The sequence below is a fragment of the Scophthalmus maximus genome, chromosome 2 (assembly GCF_022379125.1).
Source record: "Scophthalmus maximus strain ysfricsl-2021 chromosome 2, ASM2237912v1, whole genome shotgun sequence".
Classification (NCBI taxonomy): domain Eukaryota; kingdom Metazoa; phylum Chordata; class Actinopteri; order Pleuronectiformes; family Scophthalmidae; genus Scophthalmus; species Scophthalmus maximus.
Genome location: NC_061516.1, coordinates 4134616 through 4158700, shown reverse-complemented (window position 1 = coordinate 4158700; position 24085 = coordinate 4134616). Strand labels below are relative to the sequence as shown.

General features: G+C 41.5%; 2 protein-coding genes across 3 annotated transcripts in view; one reads left to right on the top strand and one right to left on the bottom strand.

Annotated features, from left to right (window-relative positions):
- The window catches only part of jmy (junction mediating and regulatory protein, p53 cofactor), a 30703-nt gene extending 25764 nt beyond the window's left edge, over positions 1-4939 (top strand). The window contains exon 10 of the mRNA XM_035624121.2: positions 446-4939. Within this exon, the coding sequence (XP_035480014.2) occupies positions 446-759 (314 nt within the window). The 3' untranslated portion in view covers positions 760-4939. The remainder of the gene's footprint in view (positions 1-445) is intronic.
- A 2835-nt stretch (positions 4940-7774) lies between these two features.
- LOC118300061 (homer protein homolog 1) overlaps positions 7775-24085 on the bottom strand; it is a 27710-nt gene continuing 11399 nt past the window's right edge. Inside the window, exons 3-11 of one of the 2 annotated variants that reach the window (XM_047330620.1) lie at positions 15787-15943; positions 13509-13640; positions 12796-12888; positions 11787-11840; positions 10515-10657; positions 9562-9721; positions 9333-9443; positions 9149-9229; positions 7775-8293 (exon numbers count right to left, since the gene is read on the bottom strand). In XM_047330620.1, the coding sequence (XP_047186576.1) occupies positions 8105-8293; positions 9149-9229; positions 9333-9443; positions 9562-9721; positions 10515-10657; positions 11787-11840; positions 12796-12888; positions 13509-13640; positions 15787-15943 (1120 nt within the window). In that variant the 3' untranslated portion in view covers positions 7775-8104. The remainder of the gene's footprint in view (positions 8294-9148; positions 9230-9332; positions 9444-9561; positions 9722-10514; positions 10658-11786; positions 11841-12795; positions 12889-13508; positions 13641-15786; positions 15944-24085) is intronic. The other variant, XM_047330621.1, reaches the window with a different exon arrangement.

The following is a 24085-nucleotide window of genomic DNA, read 5'->3' as shown; positions in this document are numbered from 1 at the left end:
ATGACAACAGCTTTGTGATTTGAAAAGCCACACAGTGACACAGGATGGTCAACTTACAACTGAACAACTGAACAACACTATAGTAAAATGAATGCAATTATTTTGATCGTGTAATTCAGTCCAGCCAACGTTCAAATTCACACCCATTCGTCCAGGTTTGAATTGCTCATGGAACGCATATCGAAAACAAATATTTGTCAATTCTTATGGTGTTACGTGCCAATTGGGCCTGTTTGGGGGGGGGGTCGTCCAGGGCCGTTTTTTAGTCCCAGTGCAACCTCTACCGTTTAAATGCAGTGAAATTGACCATGCAGTCGTTTGTGTTGTCAGACAACTGACCGAGTATGAAGTGGTTATTCAACTGCAGTCAATAAACGCTACATGTTAACCATCAGTCAACTCGAAGCCTGTCTGTCTGACTGTCATGTCGGCGTGTTGTCTGCAGCGAGCTCGCCCATGGACGAAGTGCTGGCGTCCCTAAAACGGGGCAGCTTCCACCTGAGGAAGGCCGAGCTGCGAGTCCTGGCCCCCGACCCGGACGACGACAGCGAGAACATCCTGGCCCAGATCAGGCAGGGCGTCAGGCTGAGGAAGGTGCGGACCCGGCCGGAGCAGCAGCAGCGTCACGTCAAGGGCTTCCCCCACTCCGCCGACGCCCTGACCCGCAGCATCCACGAGGCCCTGAGGAGAATCAAAGAGGCTTCGCCCGATTCCGAGTCTGAGGACGAAGGCCTTCCATGCACCGACTGGGAGAACTAGTTCAGCTTATTGCGATTTTTAAAAACAACAAACAAAAACAAACTCCAAACACCTTTCTTTGCTTTTATGGATATGTGGAGCCAGAACGAAGAGACACTGCGGAATGGCTCAAGTCAAGCGGACAAGTCGCCGGGTTAAAATCACCTGATCCCTTGGTGCAATTTGAACAAAAAAACCTTGATTTATTATTATTATTATTATTTTTTATTATTATCAGAAAACGGATGAATTTGTTTCATACTTGTGCTTGTGGTTTGCAAAAGATGGACCACTAATCTTTTTTTTATGTCGCTGCTGTGGCACTCTTGGCGAGGACACAACCTCCAGCCTCCCGTCGAATCCATCCACACGTTGGGAGTCGTACTGTACTGTAACTTTGCTGTGATGGGTTTGTTTGAAGAAGTGAGTATTTTTATTTTATTCTTTTTTTTTTTTACGTTTCTCTCACTATCGGTGACAGTAAGCATTCTGACTCTCTCCTCCGATTCAGTTTTTTAATGCGTTTACATTTTTGCATAGGAAATTTCAGCACAGGAAAATACTTAAACATGTGCAGACTAGGACAATTCCCACTGAAATAATTTGACATTTTGGGAAATACAGTTGTTGGCTGTTTCGCACACATAAATCAGACTTGTTCCAACCTTCATATCGAATTCTCAGCCAGGACAAGCGGCTTTCTTCCCACAAATGTTGAACTATTTCTTTAATTTGTTCCCATAGAAGTGGAGCTGCCACAAGGTTGAGCGCTGCACAACTTGGTTTGTGAGTCATTGTCAGTGACAGAACCCGCATTGACTTGTGTATTAGGAGAATCAGCCATGACACTTTTAGCATTTTCACTTCATTCAACTCAAACTTCACTCAAATAATCAATAACATACATATAGAAGCAGATATATGTAAAGTAAAATACATCACACAGAAGGGGTTTGGGATGATGTGAATCCAACTCAATTGAAATCTGTATCATTTAGTTGAGGGGGTTTCATAGAAGGAGGCCTATATTAAGACACAGCTCAGGGAGAGTCATAAGTCTGAGTCATAACTCCTAACAAGATTTAAGATTCAGTGTGACCTTAGCTTTACAAATATGTCACCATATCCGCTGCAAAGAAACATCCAGAACTCCACTGAGAAATCGTGGGGGGACACGACGGCTCATAACGACAGAACGTGCCTGAGAATTGTCACATTTCAAAGTTTCCTTCGGCATCAAAGTAATCCACTGATGGGTGTCTGTACATCCATGGCTTCATAGTTTCATTTCATCTCTGAGACTGTAGCCTCACTGTAACTATGTGACACGCAGCCCGAAGCCACAGCTAGCAGACGTGATGTTTCCAGAGGCATACAAAATAGTTACTTATGAACCAGCACTGGAAATATTAGCAGTTTGTTCATAATAAATAGAGATGTTCCGCTACTATTTTCCCCTTCCGGATACCAATTCCAATATTTGGACTTTGCCGAGTACCGATGCCTACAAAGCCTTAAAGAAAATAACGACTCATAACGTAACTTTTTTTTTAAGTGCACGTAACGTGCTGTTTGTAGAGCGGAGGAGAAGATGAGGTGACCCCTGGTGGCGCAGCGTCAGCAATTTGTCAATATTTCACGCTGGAAACCGCTGTTTTATTTGGGTGGAACCACTTTAAAAGACGTGGTATGGGATGGCTCGATTGATTCGCACATTTTCGGGCAGTATCGGGGGCCTTTCAACACTGGTATCGGAACATCTCTATTTATAAACCTTCGCTCTTGAAGATCCCCCAACACCAGGTCAGTATTTTGACAGTCACCGTATGTTGAATAATTCTTCAAGACCCGACAACCATGATGAAGAAACTACACTAAAGAACGCTGGCAGTTATGGTGAACGGTGGTAGAAAAACAGATCATGAAAATCAATTTTGTGAAATCCGACGATTAGGTGAAATCGATCGAGAGATGAATCTGCAGTTATTTCATTAGCCAGTGAATCATTTAAGTTGGGGGTTTTTTTTCATACAAAGACTCAGATTGTTCCCTGGTTGCTTTGTTTTTTCGAACGTGACAGTTGGCTGCGGTTTTTCTGTCTTGTTTTGGCAAAAATCTATATATTTTCGGTTTTTGACAGATGGTCGCACAACATCAAATTGTAGATGTCACCTAAATTCTGATGGGCATTTTTCACCGTGTCATACGTCAATTTCATAGAGTCATCGAAAGATCCTGGGGAATTGGGCAAATGTTTAAGACGGCCTCCTTTTTAGCGTTGAAAAAGCGACTTCCAGCCTTTAAAAAAAAAAAAAAGGGGCGAGCTTTAAAGACACACGTTCATGACAGACTCCAGATGTGCAGCAGCACCTTAAAGAAACCTTGACATGACGTGTGTGCCGGAGCCTTTCGGCAGAGACGAGTTCAAACGTCCTGCTCACCACGCCTGACAACCTTCGGACCATATGTGCTGTTCACGTTCATTTTGCTTGTTTGTTTTTAACTTGTCTTTTCGTTAACCCGAGAGTCTCTCTCCGTTTCCGCTGCCTTGCCCCCCCCCCCCCCCCCCCCGTCAAGCTTTCTTACTTAATGGAGTTGTTGTTTGAGTTAACGTGTGTATGTGTTTTTTTTGTTTTTGCTTTATGCCAGTCTCTTATCATGTACGAACTGTCAAACCTATTTATAACTGAAAAAAACCTGACACATTTTCCTGCATTGAACAATTCATATGCGACGGCTGACTTTAACAGGAGTAGTTGCACATTTTTTGAGAAATTTCAACACTTAATTCTCTTTCTTCCTCCAAAACTCACAGATGAACGTCACGTTGTCGTCACACCACATTGAGAATTTCGGCTGTATTCCCAAAGCAGGTCATTTTTTTAATCAGAACTTTGACACACGCATTATTTTATTAGGTGATACTGTAAATGGTGGCTCTATAGTGTATTTATTTTTTTAGATTTAGTGTCCCCAAAAACTGACCCTATGATAGAAATGAGAAAACAGAGAGAGTGACGCGCGCGCGTGTGACGGAAGAACCTGTGAATGGGTGTGTGGCGCTCTCTCTCACCCGCCTGGCCGCGATTGTTACGGAAACACATTTCCTTAAAACGCCATCGTAGGCGAACGGAAAATATTACGGAGCTGGGAAAGGGGTGTCGTATTGCAAAAATCAATTTCTTGTATTGAAGACGTAAACTATGAGGGGAAAAAAACCTCGGATATTCTCCAAAGCCGTGCTGGCTGATTTTAGACAGAGTCTGTTAAGTTTTGAATTAGTGAACTAACACAACACAGGCACAAGTGACGAAACAGTGAAACGGGAGACGACGGCGGACAGGGCGGAGTCTGTGGCGTTGTGTGGCTCATGTAGCCTCTGTGTTGTGCAAGAATTCTGGGAGAATTTGCAGAGATGCATGACTCTAGGATCTCGGAGAATATTCCAGTTTTGTTCCATGTGGATTCAGGACTTTAGAGCCAGAAATTGCATTTCTCGTTGCTTTTGTACGGAGCCAGGCTGCCTCATCTCAACTTGGCATGAAAGCCAAACGGGTGTTTTCCTCTTGATTGCGAAACAAAACCTGTTAAGAGCCGCCGGGTGTTAAACTCGCGACACTGAGCATGTTGTGTGCAGTACGACCACGTCCCGATTCAGTCGCTCCTCCATCCACACAGATGTTAACTGATATGAAACTTCTTCTTTTTATTTTTATTTAAATCACGCGTGACTTCTACCCTCCTCGCTCGGCTCTCGGCCCCTTTCTTTCTTTTTTTTTTTTTAATTTTCAATCTCTTTTGTTTATCAGTTGTAGAATCCAAATTGTGACTTGTAGATTTTCTCCCACCTCCGTTGGACCTGTGACCCTTTATGACCTTATGCATGTGACTGGTTTGAGGGCGAGCCCATCACAACGTAAGTGCAATAATGAAGATTAAGAAGTCATTTTTATGAATTATACTGTAATGAAATGTAAATCATGAGAAAAATATATCCGCATGCCTAAATGTATTGAAGTATTTATTGAAACTTCATATTTTAAAGAATTTTTAAATCGTACAAATGTAAATGTACTTTATACGTTTTTTGTTGTTGTTGTGGCTTTTTGTTTCCTATCATGACATTCCTCTCTGCTTTCTATATCCTAGTTATTATATATATTTTTGTCCTTTTAAAAATAAAAATAAAATAAGAACCAAATGTCTTTTCGTCAAATCAATTCTCTGTGCTCAGGCTTATTTGGCATTTAGGGTTCAGTATATAGACATTTAATAAGTAGTTTATTAAACACTGAGTTTATTAATGTATTTTGACAGCAGAATGATATTCAATAAATCAAATGATTGCTTTTGATATATTATGATAAGGCTTTAGGCCCATCACACCACATTTATACAGTGATTCTCCTCTTTTTCCAGCCTTTCAAAAAACTGTCAAGCTGACACTCGACAGCAGCGAGTGTCACCAGGCTTCATGCAACAAACAGCCGTACGGACTGATTCCTTCAGAAGATGATTTACTGCTTTCAACAAAAAAAAAAATTCTCTTGGGTACGAACACAATTCCCAGAGTGGCCCCGAGCTGTTCCTGACTTCCTTTCTTCACAGTGAGAAAACACACCTGACTGACTTCAGACGTGTCGTGGTTCAACCTGGAGAAATGATCCAGTTTTAAAGTGTAAACATGAATTCTTCTTATTAATGCAAAAAGAATATCCATAGCAAACATAATGGAAAACCAATCATCTGTTTACCATTATGGCTGAATTTATATATATATATATATATATCTCTTAGATCCAGGTCATTTTATTGGGTTCCTTCACTTCTCTCTATGCTTCATGCAGGTCGCCGTCCTGTTATCCCCCCGCACAGTGTACCATCGTCTGCTGTACAATGTAGTGGTTTTAGCGCTGTCGCAGCAAGAAGGTTCTTGGTTCGCATCCCGGTTCGAACCATCCAGGGCCTTTCTGTGTGGCGTCTGCATGTTCTCCCCGTGTCTGCGTGGGCGCCCTCTGGGTACTCCGGCTTCCTCCCACAGTCCAAAGACATGCAGATGGGGGTGATGTTACCTGGACACTATAAACTGCTGTCTCTATATGTTGGGCTTGCGCTACGTTTGGCGACCTGTCAGCTGGGATTGGCTCCAGCACCCACCGACCCTGGATGGATGGAGCGCTATCGATAATGGATGGATGGGTGGATATATAAGTTATGGACTTCTTTGCTTTAGAAATACATTTTCAGCATCTAACTCCATGTAGCCCCAGCCATAGTGTCTGTCACTGTTCACATATTTACTGTTAACATTTTTTTCAACTGCACCTACTGGCTCTGCTAAAACCAGTTTTTTTTTCTCCTGATTTCCGACGGTAGGATTTGAAGGGCCGCAGTGAGCAATTCTTCTTTTTATGCTTGGGAGTATTCGACTTGTGTGAACAAACCTAGCAGAAGAAAATATGAAAATGTTCTTGCATGAGGCAAAATGTGTACATATCAGAGCTTCAAGAAAAATGGGATTTTCCCAGTCAGATAAACAATTTGGATGTTGGAAGCTAATATAACATGGACACAGTTCAAAACCTGAAAAGTAACCTGACCTGGACCAGGTGAGTCTGGCGGGATAGGTTTCCATGGTAGCTTAAGTCACATTAAAAATCAGTCAGGCGTAACAACCCCCCCCCCCCCATCAGATAGTGAAATAACAACACGGCCACTCCATTTTCATTTTTGTTTTACTATAAACTCAAAATTACAATTTGTGTTTTTAATCATGTGGTATAATCAACATTTAAAAGTATTATTCAAATGTTTCTTTTGTCATTTCAAGCTGTAATAAGTCTTTTTCTTTCAACGTGATAAAGTCACTGCTAAAATCGTTCAAGTCTCCCAAATGTAACAGAACCAACAACAAGCCCTTAAGTAGTGTTCTTCAGGTGTACTGTACATATACACACTGTATTCCTCAGTGTCGCTGAATTTTTGGCAATAGTAAATCCCACAAAGAAAACGTACCACTAGTTAGCTACCGTTGATGCATCTCTGTACCAAAGGCAACATCAGCAAAAATTCTGTACAGGAAACACGGTTATTTGGCAAAAGAAACTAAAAAGATTCTTTGCAAATCCAACCTTCGTCCGACGGCCATATTTTCCATTTCCTTTGATTAACAGTTCAAAAATATTGCCAGTCTCTCCAAAACACAAAATTTACCCCGAACACCCACGTACCAGACGACACAAAAAAAAAAAAGAAAGATTAAGTGAAAATGAGATGTAAATAAAGATCTTTTGTACAGCTTCCATCTGTAATCGACCCTCGGTTATTTGAGTAATAAATTAACAAAGGAAGAAAAGAATTGCGCTTCAAGTAGCAACAGAAACAATAAGGGGAAAAAACAAGATCATCAGATTCACCCACACACACAAACTCCATTTCTACAAGTGCACTATGAATTTGTTATAATAGTAATCTTAAAAAAAAAAAACTATATAGAAAGACAGACTATTGAATAAAAGCCCAACTCGCTTGTGGTCTAACCAAGATAGGGGTAAAATTACCTGAAAGTGAGAGTGGGAAGTGTTTATTTACCCTCTGATGCTCCCTTTTTGTATTGCTCATATATTGTATAAGAATATAAGACATACTGTAGTCCTCCTTGGCTTTTATTTTGGCGGTCCTACAGTGGATTTCAGTCACAGGAGGAACACTGGTACTTATATCGTCATCACATTTGACCCTCCAGAGTTCCAATAACAATCCCCCCCCCCCCGACGATGACCATTGGTGGCTGAGAAAATCGAGGAAGAAAAAAGAAAAAAGAAAAGAAGAAGACAGGGAACGATCACAGGCTCCAGGTGTGTATCAAAATTGCACCAAAGCTGGAAAAGTCTGATTAAATGATGGAGCAGAAAGCAAGAAGAAACTGTGACGTCTGCTCAAACGAAACAATATTCAAGAGCCCCAAAAAAACATAGGAAGCATAAAAGCCCTCCGAAAAAGAATGAAAAAGAGATTGATTCAGAGTTTCTGTGTCAGAGAGTCACGAATAATCCAGAGCGGAGCGGAGGGAAGGCATGTCCCAAGCAGAGCCCTCTTCACTTGGCAGTTTGTAAACAATGTGGAAGTAGCAAAATGTGTGTACCGCTAATGCATAAAGTGTAAACATACTCTTTTACACGTATCGTATACATGTGGTGGAGAAAAGAAGAAGAAGAAGAAGAGAGAATTCAAGTTGATTTACATGTCGTGTGACAACGTGAGTGCCAACATGCAGGTGAATTCTTTTATGAGAGTGGCTCTGTGTAAGTGCTGCACGAGGCTGTGGTGTGTGTGTGTGTGTGTGTGTGTGTGTGTGTGTCTCTCTCTAGCTACCCTCGATGAGCTTGGCCAGCGTGTCCCGCAGCTCTGTCAGCTCGAAGATCTTACTGTCCAGCAGCTCCAGCAGGGAGCGCAGGCTCTTGCGAAAGGCTTCTCTCTCCAGCTGGCTGCTCTCCAGACGCTGCTCCAGATCGCTCAGCTGGGCCTCCAGCGTCTGGTTCCTCGTCTCCGACTCCTGGAAAGACAGACAAATGTATGAGTGTTTTTTCAGGAAAGGACAACAATCACTACAGGGCAAAAAAAAAAACAAGGAAATAAAAAAGAAAAACCTTATTGCTGTTCTACACTGTTCTCAGTATTTCCCAATAGTTTAGTTTTGGGAAAATTGACATTTTTGCACATTAATCTATGATGAATAACTCATAAGGACCACATTACATTTTAAGAAGTTTTCGCAAATGTATTAATCAAAAACTAAAATGCAGCAGTCACTGAGATGGACAAGGAACAAGTCAACAAACACTGGAAGACAACAACTCCACCGTGCCACAGAAACACAATCTGTCTTGTTCGCAGCTTTTTAATAACGGGAAATGTCAGACATCTTTTCTGCAATATCTGGACGGAATGAATATACCATTTTTCATGAGTTGCAACCAACAATCACATAATAATAAATATTATGTGCTATACGTAGTTAAAATGAGATGCCTTTATTCACTCTTATCTCTGTACCCTGGTGTGAGTGTGTCTGAATGTGCGTTTATGTTAAAGTAGGGTGTGTTTTTTTGTGTCTGGAAGGAAAATCTGTCAGTAAAAAATATGAATTCATGAATAAATCTTATTTAGTGTAGTCATATATATGTTGGATTGTATTTACACTGTACTGCTGGAAACAATGTTTTTTTTTAGCCATTTTGGCTCTGTTTGTGGACACCTGTTGTTCTTTTCACTATCTAAAAGACATTGTCACCATCAGAAATTCACCACATGGGGAGTTTATTATCTCCCTCCCGCTCATATGTACTGTTTCTGATGTGAATACAGCATGAGCCACAACATGTACATGTCGGAACAGAGCTTTACTCGCCTGTAGTTTCTGAGTAAGGACGTCTTTTTGCGACTGAAACTCGTGGGCACTCTCCACCTCTGCTTTAAGCGTCTCCAACTCCTGGAAATAATTTGACAAAAGTGCAAATATTAAGATCAAACAAGATGAGTATGTTAAGGAGTTGACGGTGCGCTAACACGTCCACGTAACACACTCCCCATACCTCCTCTTTGGCCTTCAAAGCCAACTCCAACTCTTCTATTGTTTGGTTGAGTTCTGTCTTTTGAGACTTGATGACGGTTGTCTGACTGCTCACACACTCCAGCTCCGTTACCTGGACAACAAAAGTAAATCTTCAACAAGGTATGGTAAAGAAAATTACTTCAAACAAAATCACGTATTCTTCTAGGTCCAACTTTTTATACTTTTATGTTTTGGGTCCAGTGATTTACCCGTTTGTGTAGCCTCTCCGCTTCCTCCTGATAGGCCGCCAGCTGCTGTTTCCACTGTTTGACGTTGGCTGTGGACTCGAGCAGAGCTGCTGTCAGTTTGGCGTTGTTCCCCTTAAGTGCCTCAAGCTCCGCCTCCCAGTGCTTATTGATGCTGGATGAACTGGAAAGATGCGAAAGAGGGGGAAAAGAAAAAGAGTTAGCGGGGCTGCAGCTGACATTTTTATATTACCAATTAATCTGCCAATTCATTTCTTTTTAAATCTGATAATGGTCAATAAATTCATAAAGTCATAAAAGTGTTAAAAACATCACCATCTCCTGAAGCTGGAATAAAAAAAGGGATTTTTTCAATTAAAGCATCTAATTTTAATTCTTTAAGTTTGAAAAATATGCATATTGTTACTCATCTGCCTGGCACATGTAGGCCTAAATATAGAGATGTGTTACGTTTTTTTACTTTTGCATTATCCAAGATAAATAAATCCACATTGCAGAATTTTACAACTGGGAAATGTTTTTCACAACTAAGCTGATGATTAAGTGCAGAATTCAGGTACAAAAAAATTGATATGAAACGTTAATATAATAAAAAGTGTCAGACTCACACAAAGAACAGCTGTAACATTATGAAATGCATTAAAGACATTTAAAAATGTTGACAGCCAGAGGCCTGGCAGCAGATTAATAATGTATGGATGAGTCAACATATTTAATGAGTGCTGTGCCGCACTCCAAGGAGTCGCTAACCCTCTCATTTACACTGCTGAATGAGGTACAGCAGTTCCATAATCAGGACGTGTGAACAATTTTTAAAAAGTAATTTGACAGAGCTGAGAGAATTAAATCAGGAATGCCTTCAAAAAAACACACCTGCCATTAAAAGACGGTGATATTTAACACTCTCCTTCTCTGTTTCTGGCTTCAGGAAGCCCGTTTCCCTGGCTGTGGCTTACCTGTGTGAGAAGGGCAGTGTATTCTGGGAAGGCTCTGCTCTGGCTTCAGCATGTTGAGGCATTTGTGGTGTGACTCTCTCTTCGACTGTACCATTGATGCTCTCTGGGGTCAAAGGTGACAGCAGATCACCCGGGGCCGACTCCTGATTTGACACATTGGTGAGACCGGGCGAAAAAAAAACATACTTATCATCAACAGCCAGGGGCCGTGTGCTTATTTGCTTTTATCCTGAGAACCAGATGAGAATATCTACACCAGAGAATTAGCTTAGCCTAGCAGAAGGACTGTAAACGGAGGGAAACTGCTAGCCTGGCTCGGGTTATGTTACGGAAAACAAAGCCAGCACCTCTAAAGCTCACTGACTAACATGTAATATCTTGTTTCATGAAACACGTTAGGACTGCTTCACTCATCTATTAAGATAACATCTCTGTGTCATTCAGACGTGGGCGTCTTTTACACTGTGTAAATGTTCCTTAGTAAAGTGCTTGTACAGTATTTGGCACGCGGTGCAGCAGAAGCGAGCAGAGGGTAAGAGATGATATGACGGCAGTGGATTGCTCTCCGTTGTCTCAGGCTGCAGCAGCGGTGGACTCTAAAACATATATTTTACATTATCAGACAGTGATAAAGCAGGGTGTAAAGCAACTGGTTCATTCACTGCGTCTGGTCTCAAACCTATTGACTTTCTTGGAGCACGAGAGGTTCATTTACTTGAACAATTACTGAGCTCAAGAGGTGCTGGAAGACCGACGTTGTTACCCTTGGACACCATAATTGTGATTTCCTTAATTGTGATAATTGTTCTAAGACACTGTATCCCTTTTATAATCACCCATGTACAACCGTTCTTACATCTTCTCAAACATCCCTTATTATAGCCACTTTTTGAGAGCATGACGGGAGAAGTGGAGGGTGGTCAGAGGGAGTTCCTGGGAGACGGGGTTCCTCTGGTTGTTAATTTAACATCAGAATGACAGATGAGGCTGTTAAAGGCTGATGACAGGATTGTCCACAGAAAGAAACACTGGCTTATCACATCAAGGCAATGTCAATAAGTGATAAGCCTGGGCTTTATTGATATGCAAAAGGCCACAAATCCATCACTGTGCTCTCACAGTTTAGATTACATTTTAATACTTAATGTCCCACAGAAGAAAAGTGCTGCACTGGAGACACCGGAGGGAAGTGCAGTTTAACTGGGGGTAAAGGGGAAAAAGGGGGGCCATCGGATCAGGGTCATGAAAATGATTCTTTCCGTTTCCTTTTACCTTCTTTTTACCAGGTTTGCTGACTGACAACACATTCCTTGTTACAGCGCCGCTCTGAGGAGGAGTCGTGAGGGAGAGCAAAGGAGGTCAAACAAGCCACAAGGTGTGTGCTACGGGGCTGGAACAGCATAGTGTCAGTGAAACATGAAACAAGTTGTTACAACGAGACTTGTACATTGTGCTGAAGGAGCCGTCAGACGCTAACCTCTCATCCATTTGTACTGAGCAGTGATTCACACAGGTTGGCAGTGCACTGTGTAGTTGTCAAGAGGCTTGTTACCAACCTCATTAACAGTGAAGTAACATAGATGCTAAATGGAAAAACTCGAAAGCGGCGTAACACACACTAGTCAGATTATCATGATTTACGACATAGAGTGAAAGACAAAAAAGATTCTATTCCGACACGTATCACTGTATGATGACCGGCAAGAAATACAGTTTCTAGTTAGTAAATAAACCAGCATGACTGAGAGAAGTTATGAGAAAATACAGAGGAAGTTTTTGTACCTTAAACTGCAACAATAGCAAAGATGACAATGTCTCAACTGTTTTTTTTCCCCAGATAAAACGCACAGCATTTCATTATCAACTCCTGCTTCCTTCCGCCACAGTTGTCCCGGAATGACTCCCGCCACCAGCTCCAGCCCTCATCCGCCAGCTCTCACACTTGGATTCCCCTGCCCGCCTGCCTGCCTGCCCTCCGCCTGGACTTTCTCCCCTTTGCCTGCCAGCCCTCTGCCTGACCTCCGTCCGAACCCCCTTTTGATTAAATAAACAACCCTGAATCCCGTTCTGTCTCCTCATCTGAGTCCTATAAACCAGTCATAACAAAACTTTTCATAAGTTTAGTAGCAACATATTTTCTACCCACTCGCTGTGTGCACATCCGTGTGTGCGTTTGTAAACCTGAAACCCATCTATAAGATATTAAGGACGTTTCCCTTCTTTAAAGAGGCCTCCAAGTGTGAAATCTATGCGAGGATAGAATGGTGTTGATGTTTTTTACCTGAGAGGGAGTGCTGGTGAGCTCCATCTTCTCCTGGGACTTCTCCTTTGCTAACCGCGCTGCCTCCTTGAACTCAGCAAACTTATCTGCAAACTGAAAGTAACAGGAGCAACTAATACTCAAATGATACGAGCAGGACCAGGACAGGAAACACCTCTGCACTCTTGTTGCAAATCCATTAAACAGATTTCTCATCATTGAAGGCTTTGCTCTTGGGCAAGTGAAATATGTTAACATGTAAAAGTTAATATTAGTGACAGACTCGCACCCTCTTGTGTCAGACTGTTGAAGCATCAGAATCATTCTCTCTGACTCTGAGCATTGTTCAGTATTTTGGATCATCTGTGACCGCCTCATTTATTTTGATCTTTGTCATTTTATCCCCTTGGTTTGTTTCTGCAGCGAAGACGTTGGGAGACATCAATTTAAGCCTTCAGAAAATTCTGCAGGATTAACTGGGCTAACAAAACACTTGAGCTCTCTCCATTCCATATCAATATCTGTTGATGTGAACATGTAATTGTCTCGTGCTCAAACATAAGACAACCCCCACTTTTTTTTAGACCCAATTCATAATTCATATTTTCATAAATTCCTGATATTCAGGCCATGACAATACTGCAGCAAGATTCTGTTATTTCTCAGAGAGCATACACACTTCAATTAGAATGAGTTTCTTGGGGCCACACTGGCTCTGGTTCCCGTGTCCTCACCTTGACCAGGTGACCCTCAGACGAGAAGCCAAGGCCGTAGACGGTGTTCGCCCGGCTGTCGGCCCACTGGCCAAACTTCTGTGACGTCTTTGTGAATGTCATGTTGGGGGTGATGGTGCTGTTGATGATGGCCTGTGGAGGACACAAACACACATGACTGAGCCACACGGTAGCATTTCATAATTCAAAGGTAAAAATAAATAAAGGTTATATAACAGTTAAAGCTGTAAGTGGGAACGGCTGCCTTGGGCTGTTTGTGAGTGTGTTGTGTGTGTGTGTGTGTGTGTGTGTGTGTGTGTGTGCGTGCATGTGTTTTGCGTTCCCACTGTTTGGTAAACAGGAAGCAGTCAATGAGGAGTCCAACTGACTGTCCTGTTATTGATCATTTTAGGAGAGAGACCGGCACAGATGGCTGCAAGGGTTTAGTTTAAAAAAAATTTAACTGCTGCTGGTGTCGCTCAAATTAAATCTTGTGTAAGATGCCCAGGCGCCACAGAATGTTCTGGAAATGTTCCTGCTGGTGTGAATGTGTGACAATCTCCTTCTGTGTTTCGTCATACTTGAAAAGCAAAATCCATTAAATGTCCAGACCCAATTTTCTGGATGATGAAAACAGCTCGAGTTTGCTCTTTCATGATATATGATTCGGAGCACCTCTAGAACTTCTAACCCACGCTGACGTAAATGTTGAGCTTGACATTGGAACCCACTGCTGACGTCATTGTCAACAGCTCAAGTGAGTGGGTAAACCTAGATTTGAGATTGAGCTGTCAGTTACCTTTAAAGTGGCAATAACTGCATTTTTGACCACAACTTGACCTCTTATCATCACCTTTCTCAGTGGACATGCTGAGCTTGCTATCAAACAGCTGCTTATTTCCACGTCCAGCATTAGTAAATATGTGGAGTCATGTTTGTGTCCACTTGCAAACTTAAGTTCCAATATTGAATCTATTTTGGCTCTGTTATGTGAGGAGTAACCTAACACCCTCTGAAAACATCCTATTGGAGGAAACGCAATGTTGTTTACACTCTTAGCAAGACAGCCTTGACTAAAGTGCATGTTCTAAGGTGCAGAGAGAGATTTGTTTTCAAATGAAGGGAAAGACATGGAAAAATTCAAGGCCCCCCCTCAAAAAAATCTATGTGATATTGACTGAACCTCATTCATGTGCAGTGGTAAAGATAAAAAAAAGACACTTAATGGATAACAGTCACCTCTAGGACCGACACCTGGAGGGAAATGTATAACAAAACCTTAACTGCACATTGGTCAAATTCAAATGTACATGAAACAACTTGGGAAACTTGAAAGTTACTTCTCAACAGTTTAGTAGTTTCTATTTACAGTATTTTGGTATGAGGAATCACAAAGTGTCCCAAGATACTGAAGTTTCAAGCTACATTAAAGTTATGCTTATATTTCACACTTCTCTTTTGCTTTTTGGTTTTGCAAATGACTGAAAACGTTTACATCTTTGGAAAATAAGTCCACATATATTTTCATTTCAAAGCACATTTTTGCTCACTTCTGGAATTTGGAAAGAGACACCATCAGAAATATTTGTCTCTGTGACATCTGTCCCTGTGTGTCTGCTTTCTTCCTCTCTGCTGAAAAGACTCATTGTTGTCTGGATGACAATGTCCTCCAGCACCAGCCCACCCAATCTCTGCTATTTCCAGCTGAGCCCAGCGCAGCTAACTTGCTGGTTCAACAACAGACGTAGTCACCCAGAGAGGCGCTTGCATAACCCTTCTAACTCCACCCCTGCACCTCTCTCCAGACTAAAATAATAATCACTGCCACATAGATATGACAGGCCTGGCCGCGTTCACTCAGACGAGCCAAGTGTAGACGTGGGATATTCCGTCCAAAACAAATGTTACTGAAAGTTGCTCATGAGGATTTAAAACTTTATTGATCCCCATGGGGGTGAATTCATGTGAAGATTCTTTTTTGGGGTGATGAGAACAAAGTCATCAGCAATCTGATGCTCAAGCAGGCAATAATTCGCTGCTAATTTTCACAAATTGTAAAACAGGTTCAGAAGATTTTATCATTTTCCAGCAATGCAGCCTTAAATATGAGGAAGAGACATTTAGATTTTATGAGATGTTATAAGAAAAAAAAAAAGAACCGAACACTGAGTTTTAAAGTACAAACTGCAATTGTGTTTGAACTCAACGGGGAGGCTTTAAACACCTTCACATTAAGGGAAGACACTGCTCACAGAGCTAAACACACAAACACAGTATTGAGTGCTTGAGTTGCGCACACCTTAGATCCATCCAGACTGATGATCCGATATACATTCCTGGTACTGTCGAAGAAGTAGGAGACTGTGACGGCATGTTTACTTGTGGGAACCCAATTCTTCTTGGTGCTTGGGTCAATCTGGAAGACGTGGGCCCGTGTGCTGAAGATGGGCTGCTCTCTGCCGAGTGAGAGGGGAAGAAACAGAGAGGGGGAGGAAGGAGAGGTAAAGCGATCAGCGCCTGATTCTACTGAAAGTTTACAAAAAATGAACAGGCTTTGGTTACGACAACATCAATTAAAAACAACAGACAACTACACTTTGTGTGGGTGTGTGTGTGTGAGACAAACTGTGTGGGAGTTGTAGTCAACACCTGCTGGCACAGACATCTCAGCGAGAGTATGTTTGAATGTCTTTCCTGCCTATAGAAATCCAGGATTGGATTTGACACCAACTCATGCCACAGACCAGCACCCATCAGCTGGTTAATAATAAAATAAACCTGTTCCACCTTTATTCCCCCAATTGTTCTCTGCCCGCTTGGTCCAAAAATGCACCACCGACCCTAACACTGAACTTTATACATGTTAAATGAATACAGAGTAGGTTGATCCCATGCAACAGCTTTCGTGCCCAAAACTGTGGCACGTCAGCAGGTTATCCAGCAATGATCAACATTACTTTTAGATTAACAGTGACCAAGCTGCGTCAAAATATGTGAAATACATTTTGTACATCAAGTAAAAACACTGATTAAATGAACTGAATTCGATTGATTTTGTGCCCAGCCCTAGTACAAGTAGACATACTGTAGCAGATGATAAAAAGCAGCTCTGACAGCCACTCAAAGCTTTGGAACAATGTAAACTTCAAATTGATGATGCTGCGTCCCTAGAATTCACCCTGAGAGATACAAATGTCTGTTTAGAAATTTCATTGGACGGATTACAAAGTTTCACTAAAACCCCAAAATGTCTACTTCATGACGGAGTCAGGGGACCAGCAAAGTCTTCGAGGTTCGTCGTCTGGGAACCATGAACGTCTGTACAAGCTCCATCTGGTAGGCGTTGGGATATTTCACAGAAACAGTTTCCCTGATCCCAAGACATCCATGAGTCACTTTCCTGCTGTGTTGTTGCATTACAAGTGACTGGAGGAGGAATAAAAAAAAAAACCCACCAGGAGTCCACACTGAGAACAAGTGTGTTTGTGTACGAGCGAACAAATACAAGTGTCTGCACCTGTCATGGTGTGAAGTGGCACACAAGGCCAGACAAACATACTCGAAAAATGACTTTGCATGAGAAATAAGGCGCTGAAATGAAGAACGCCAGCTCCACAATACGGCAATTTTGCAAAACACAAAGAAGCCACTGCAGAGTCATTAACGTGACTCTATGTGATTTGTGCCCCCAAAATAAAGCTTAATGGGAGTTTGAAAAATGACTGTCGCTCAAACAATCATAAAGCTAAGATTTAGGCGACCTCATTGATATTCAGACTTCATGATCACTGCTGCAATCCAAAACCAGGGAGTAACACAGAGGATGATAAAGAAAGAAGGGGAAATGCGGCATGTAACCTGGATGCTGGAAAGAGCCGGGGAGAGTGCGGCGTATATTTCTTGAAACCAACTGCCTCGAGTTGGCGGATGAGATAGAAATCAGCGAGCTTAGGGGCATTCAATGCTAATTTGCTTCTACTTTTAAAACAGCCGAGGCTGAGGCCACACAGACGTGTACAACCATCAATCGACCTGACAGACAACAGGTCGATTGATTGGAGCAAACCAGATCATGTGGGTTCAGATAGATACTTAGCACAGAGTGCAGTGCACTTCCATGTTACACCAGAGCTCAGCAAGTGTAACGGAGGCAGCTGCGAGTCACCTAGAAAAGCAGCCGTCTGTTATATTTCAGGTCTTATAATGTGTGAGCGTGTGCTGTCCAGACTCGACCAGCCGAGCGTCTCCCTGACGTAGAGAGGGTGCAGTGAGGCAACAACAGCTGGCTCTGAACGGCTTTCAAACATTGCTACGGATGAAAAGCTCCCAGCGTCTTGGATTAAAAGTAAAACAAGATATATGTGTCTGATCTTGGTCTGAATGCTCATGGAAATCCACAACAAGCGCAACGCATGTTGTTGCCTGGAGATGTGCAGTTTGGAAATGTCCCAACTTGTCATTTTTTTCTTCAGAATGTCAAAGCGTAGCACTGATGCGTGAACACGACGGACTTCCCCAGCTCAACGTAAAGACAGATTTGACTGGACAATATGACATTGTTAAAAATAGTTATTGAGCTTCACGACCTAAATGGATCATTACATTTGAAGAATATACACAGATTAAGCTGCAACTTTTCTAATCCAAATGCTACTTTGAAAGCTGAAAACAAATCAAAAACAATGTATATGAATTTCAGTCTAAAACATCTGAATGACAAGCAAGAGAAAACAATGTGCATCAACAAAGATTCTTTTCATGTAAAGCAACCATTGAAATTCAATATTTCGATTCGTCAACTAACTTTTAGAAAATGTTATAGGGTCTGTGAAATTGTGAGTCACATTTTGGACATCATGTTAGTTTTAAAACGTTTTATAGACTAAATTTATTCAGAAAAGAATTAGCAGTTAGTTGTCAGCAGCATTAAATATTCCACACAAAATATACAGAGATATCATAGTTGGATTTGGTTTAGTTTTTAATTAGTTTTGTAAGTGTTGGGTCATAAACCAGAGTAAGGATGCAACAATTATTTTGTTTATCAGTTAATCTGTCTGTTATTTTTTTGAATGAATTAATTATTTGGGCTTTAAAGTGAAAGTAGTAAAAAAAACATCTTAGACATCTTGTCTTGTTTTGTCAATTGTCCAAAAGCCAAAAATAGTCAGTTGACAATGACATAAAAACAGAGATAAGGAGCAAATCCTCAAACTGCAGCAGATAAACGTTTGGCATTTCATTTCCGAGAATGACTCAGATGATCAGTTGCTTGTCAAAGTAGTTGGCCATTAATTTTCTGTTTGTCGTTGACTTGTTTCATCCCCATTAAAAAAAATAACAAATTCAAAATCTAATGACGGTACTAGATGTGAAGTCAGTCGTCTCATGGTGCCGCTAAGTCAATGCCAAGTTGGAGGTTGACCAAAGTCAGAAAAAGTCATCATCTTTGGACCATGAATCTCTAGACAGACAAGTACATCTGACAGATATAAAAATGCAAAAGCATGATCATGAATCTGATGATCTAGTCAAACCTGGACAAACAGGAGAACTTCTCATCCTACAAGTCTTAGCAGCTACAGTCACGCTACAATTAGTCAATAAACCTGCATGTAGCCCAGCAACAATACAGGTTCTTCATCTTGACATGGAGCTCATTCATTTCATGTAAATGTGGCCCTAACAAGTCTATCTGCCAGTCCTCCAGAGAGAAGGTCATTTGTTCGCTTGTCTGGGACCAGGGCGTCCCAGCGATTGTTCCCCTCTCTGGGAACCTCTCGTCACATCCCAGTGTGTTAATTAAGTCAGCAGAGTGGAGACTCGGCAGATGTTATTTAAAGATAGACAGTTAATCAGAGATGGTGGCAATGTGAGGGTGAATACACATGATTAACACCGGCTCACACGCACACTGGCAGCTCTGCTGTGGAGATGGTAAGAATACAGTATGCAGGATACATTCATTACGTGGGTGACCCATTTTCATACCAAGAAAGGAAGACGAGATGGAAATAAAGTTTTAGGTTGGATTTAGTGCAACAGAGTTAATGATCTGTATGTGCACCGACCTTGTTTGTCTTTGTTGTGGGGGTTTAGTGTGAGTCAGTGATCATGATGAGTATGTTTGATTTCAGACATGATGTGCTGACAGAAAGCTCATCCCTTTCGTTCATATGTGGTAGGGATGCACCAATACCACTTTTTTTCAGACCAATGACAAGTACAAGTACATACATTTAGCTACTTGCCAACTCAAGTACAGATATGAGTACTTGCCCCGGCTTTTTTGTTTTTGTAGTTTGCGTGTTTTTGCTACAAATTGCTGACATTGCTCCTCCTCCGCTTAATGCCGCCGACCAGCTTAACTGTCTAGCGTTATCTGTTATGTTATGCGTTGTTGCCGTCTTGGTATCTGGTGCTGTAGTATCGTAGTAGTTTTATGAGTACAAGTATGAGTACAGTATCGGACCCGATGCCTGATACTGGTATCGGTGCATCCCTAATATGTGGACATGTTCAGGACAAGGTGGATAGGGGTCAAGCCTGCAGGGGAACTATTCAGTTTACAATAATGAACAGGTGACAGATTCTACACATTGATATTTTGAGTCATTTTTTAAAACAACGAGTCACAGATTTTAGACAGAGGTAGACAGACGCAGCCTCTCATTTCATTCTCAATCCTCTACAGAGAGAAATATAGCCTGACTGATGCTGGATTTTTGTGGCTGATCGTGATATAATACAATAACAATTATGTCAACCAATAGTAATTGAAAAACAATCTTGATACAAAAATCCACAGGTCAGTGCTCCCGCAAACTATGTAATGGCGACACTGAAGACATAATGTTGCTCTTGCATTGTTTCAAATGGAACAAATGAATCGGAATCAGAGCCTTGTCTGGATTTAGTCACTAACTTCAATTAGACTGGTTAAAAAAAGATGTAATGTTGCTGTTTTACACATTGGTCAAGTCTCTGTTGCCCGGGGTTTTTTTGGGAGTTGGAAGAAGTTCCCCCCTGATGAGATTGTAGCAGATAATTTTTTATGTTCAGGGTGTCATTAGTCCGACGGCGTGGCCTAGATCAAAATCCGCCCCGCTGGTGTGTGTGTCTCAATGAGAGTGTGTGGTGATTGTCAGCCCATAATCCCTTTACACAATGAAACGTAATGCTGCATTTGAGTCTCAATGACAAGTGCATGGACAGAGGAATCTGACCGCAGACGTTATCAAATCAGCAGTTCTCCGCTTACAACGCGCGGATAAACAGAATGCGTACACACACACACACACAAAGACTACATTTTGTACAGTGGCATATAAAGATATGCGCTGTCTGTGACTGAAAAGGTTATGTGTTCAGATTAACATCTAACCACACACAATATGTTATTTTTAGGACACGTTACTGTGGAAAATCAGTCATTGAGGACATAAAGCATGGATGATGCATGACACCCTGACACCAACGTACATTTACAAGACTGCGGCAAATCTTTAGGAGTAACAGCTTATGATGAGTATTAACCTCTGACTTGAGTCCTGGCTCTTTATTCATTTATACTGTGCTCAAATTTACAATTTTATGGTATGGCTGCATTTAACAGCATTTGGTCTATAAAGCATCCAATGCGATTTTATGAAATCTAAATCACCAACTAATTGTGCTTGATAGATTCCTGAAATAAATAATGGAATATCAAAGAAGTTTCCAAGTATCTTTCAGTCCATCGACTAATCGGTGAATTTTCTCTTGCAGCTCTATAGAATGAATAAAAAGAAAATTCATTTTAGCAATGAAAAATAACTAATTCTTGGCCATTGGTTTTCCATCTAGCTTTCTTGGTATGACTGTAAAACAGGTTTTTAATGTGCATTTAATGTGGAATTAAAAGTCTTAAATTGAATTTGACCCCAGCAGAAACCCTGTGTAAATGGGTCTAACTGCTGCTGTTACAAATCAATTAATCAACCATTTGTTCCAGTTCTACTTCACACTATAGGCCATATTAATTAATGTTACCATTATAAAAGACTAAACACCCATCACCCATACTGTATAGGAAATGAATATACAGCAGGAAAAATCTAAATAATCTGACTACAACAAGTACAGACTCCCCGTCTATCACAGGAAAAAATCAACCTGCATTACTAACTTAGCTGCTGCCTGCGTTGTCATGGAAACTGCCCACGTGACTCAGGGCTGGTCATGAGCCGTGAACATCCCTCCAACTCCGTCGCTTCCCTGTCCTTTCCCACATGCTCTCTCGCCAAATCCGATCCCGGTGTCCCTGTTGGGGCAAACCCACTCGCAGAGGGAGGCGGCGGGGGCTTGGCAAGGCAGAAACCTCCAGCCTAAAACACCCGTATGCCAAACACAGCACTCGGAGCTTTCAGGGCAGCCAGGAGAAAGCGTGTTCATGCGATTATACGCAAAGACCATCTTGGCTGACACTTGCAATTTTTTTTTTTTTACAAATTTTGTCCCTAGTCTGTGCCACCACTGCTTCCATTTTGTCTGAATGTAAAAAGTAAAAAGAAAAAGTGTGTCCTTTCCAGGTCGCTTCTCCTTGGATAATTTAATAAAGGAATCAACAAAAAAAAGAAATTTAAGACTTTGGTCTGGACTTAACTTAGGTCTCAATTGGCTGTTTCACTAATTTCTGACGTTTCATAGAAAAGACAATGGCTATAGAACATTAAAAAAATATATCAAAAAATAACCATCACAACTTTGTAGTGCGGAAGTAATGACTTCAACCAAAAGTCCAAAAACGTTTATAATGATAGATGACAAAGAAATGCAATAAAACGTCTGTTTGAGAGGCTGGTATCAAAAAGTGTTTGGTATTTTATTTACAAATTTTTCTAAGCTGAAGGCGACGTCTTCAAATGTCTTGTTTTATTCAACCAAACGTCCATAAAACCCAAAAAATAAAATTTTAGAACGATATATGACAGAAAATTTGTAAATCCTCTTTTAATTAAGTGAAATCTGCGAATATTTTAAATTTGTCACTATTTTTGCTTGAAACTGACTGACACGACGAATCGATGATGAAAATAGTTCCAGATTATATTTCTGACCATCAACTCTCTCTAGTCATCTGAGGGTGTTCCAGTTAATTAGTAAAATCTACATTTAGAATTTTCGATCTTGTTAATTTATTTGTTGTCAGCCTAATTTGGTCTCAGCATTAAAGTTGTCAGTATAATACTTTTCATATGGACCGTCTTATCTCGCTTTTGCCTGAAATGCATGTGCCAGCCTCTTCGCCATAACACCATCTGTTCCAATGAAATGATGCAGAATGCAAATCAATCTCTGACCCATGGGTCTGATCAGGGCAGAAGAAAATATTGCCAGGAGAGTTTTATTCCAAGTGCCGGCCAATGTTCAGGAGGACAAGCTTGTTCACAATTATATATTATACAAGAACAGAAGCTCCACTACTTCTCCGATCAGCCACGTCTGACTGGCTAATTAAGGGCTAAGGGCACCACACACACACACACACACACACACACACACACACACACAGGACATGCCCCCTCTCCATGTCTGAGGAATTGGTTGTGGACTGGATTAAAAAAAAAAAACCTTGAGAATTACGGAGGATGTGCTTTGCACAAGGAGGTAAGCGGTTCACCCCGCCCCTTCTTCCCCAACCCATCCTCCCAACCACAATATGACAACAAACCAATCACATGCAACATCATCTGCTCTCATCTGGAGTAGGAACTAGGTCGCTCCTGATCAGGAGAATCACCATACATCTGCAGGTTCAGCTCCATGCGTTACGCGAGCCAGGCATAAGGGGAGATCATCACGGGTCCTGACGCTGATGTTAAGAGGTTTATCCCTCTGTGGCAGCACAACGTTAATTATAACACTCTGTTATAACCATCTTTTCTGTAATTCAGAAAACCAACAACACATGTACCTTACTTCCCAAACACCATTTCAACCGCACTGTTACCAAAAACGTGCACCGCTTTGACCTGTTCTGTCTTCAAGTATCCGACACTAGCCTTCTTCTAGCGACCATAATCCATATAACTACCGCTGCAACTGAAAATCAACTTCAGTGTTTCCCCCACCATTGAACTGAATTTTTTTTTTTGGGGGGGGGGTATTTTACATATAATGCCAAGCAGAAGTCATTTAAGGTCACTTTCCTTATACACCTTATTCCTCATTCCTGTATAAACGATTGTGGAGGAAACTTTTTTTTTATGATTTGTGAAACCTAACCCTAATGAGCCCTAACCCCCCCCCCCAACCCAACCAGTACTATCCTGCTACATATCAATTGAATTTAAAGGTGTTTTGTCCAGATTAGTCCAGGGAAAAACATACCACCCAAATATCAGTGTACGACAATGCACAGATTTTGATTGTGAAAAGTGGTTTGAATCACATAGAACCATAACGCGCCCTGCCCCGGCCTGCGGGCGGACTTCAGTTCGCCAACAGTAGCCTCCTTCATGGCATGTGTAATCTTTGGGCTGCTGTAATCCCCCCCAAAAAATGTCACGCGCGCGCGTGTGTGTGTGTGTGTGTGTGTGTAATGATGGACAGCTAGT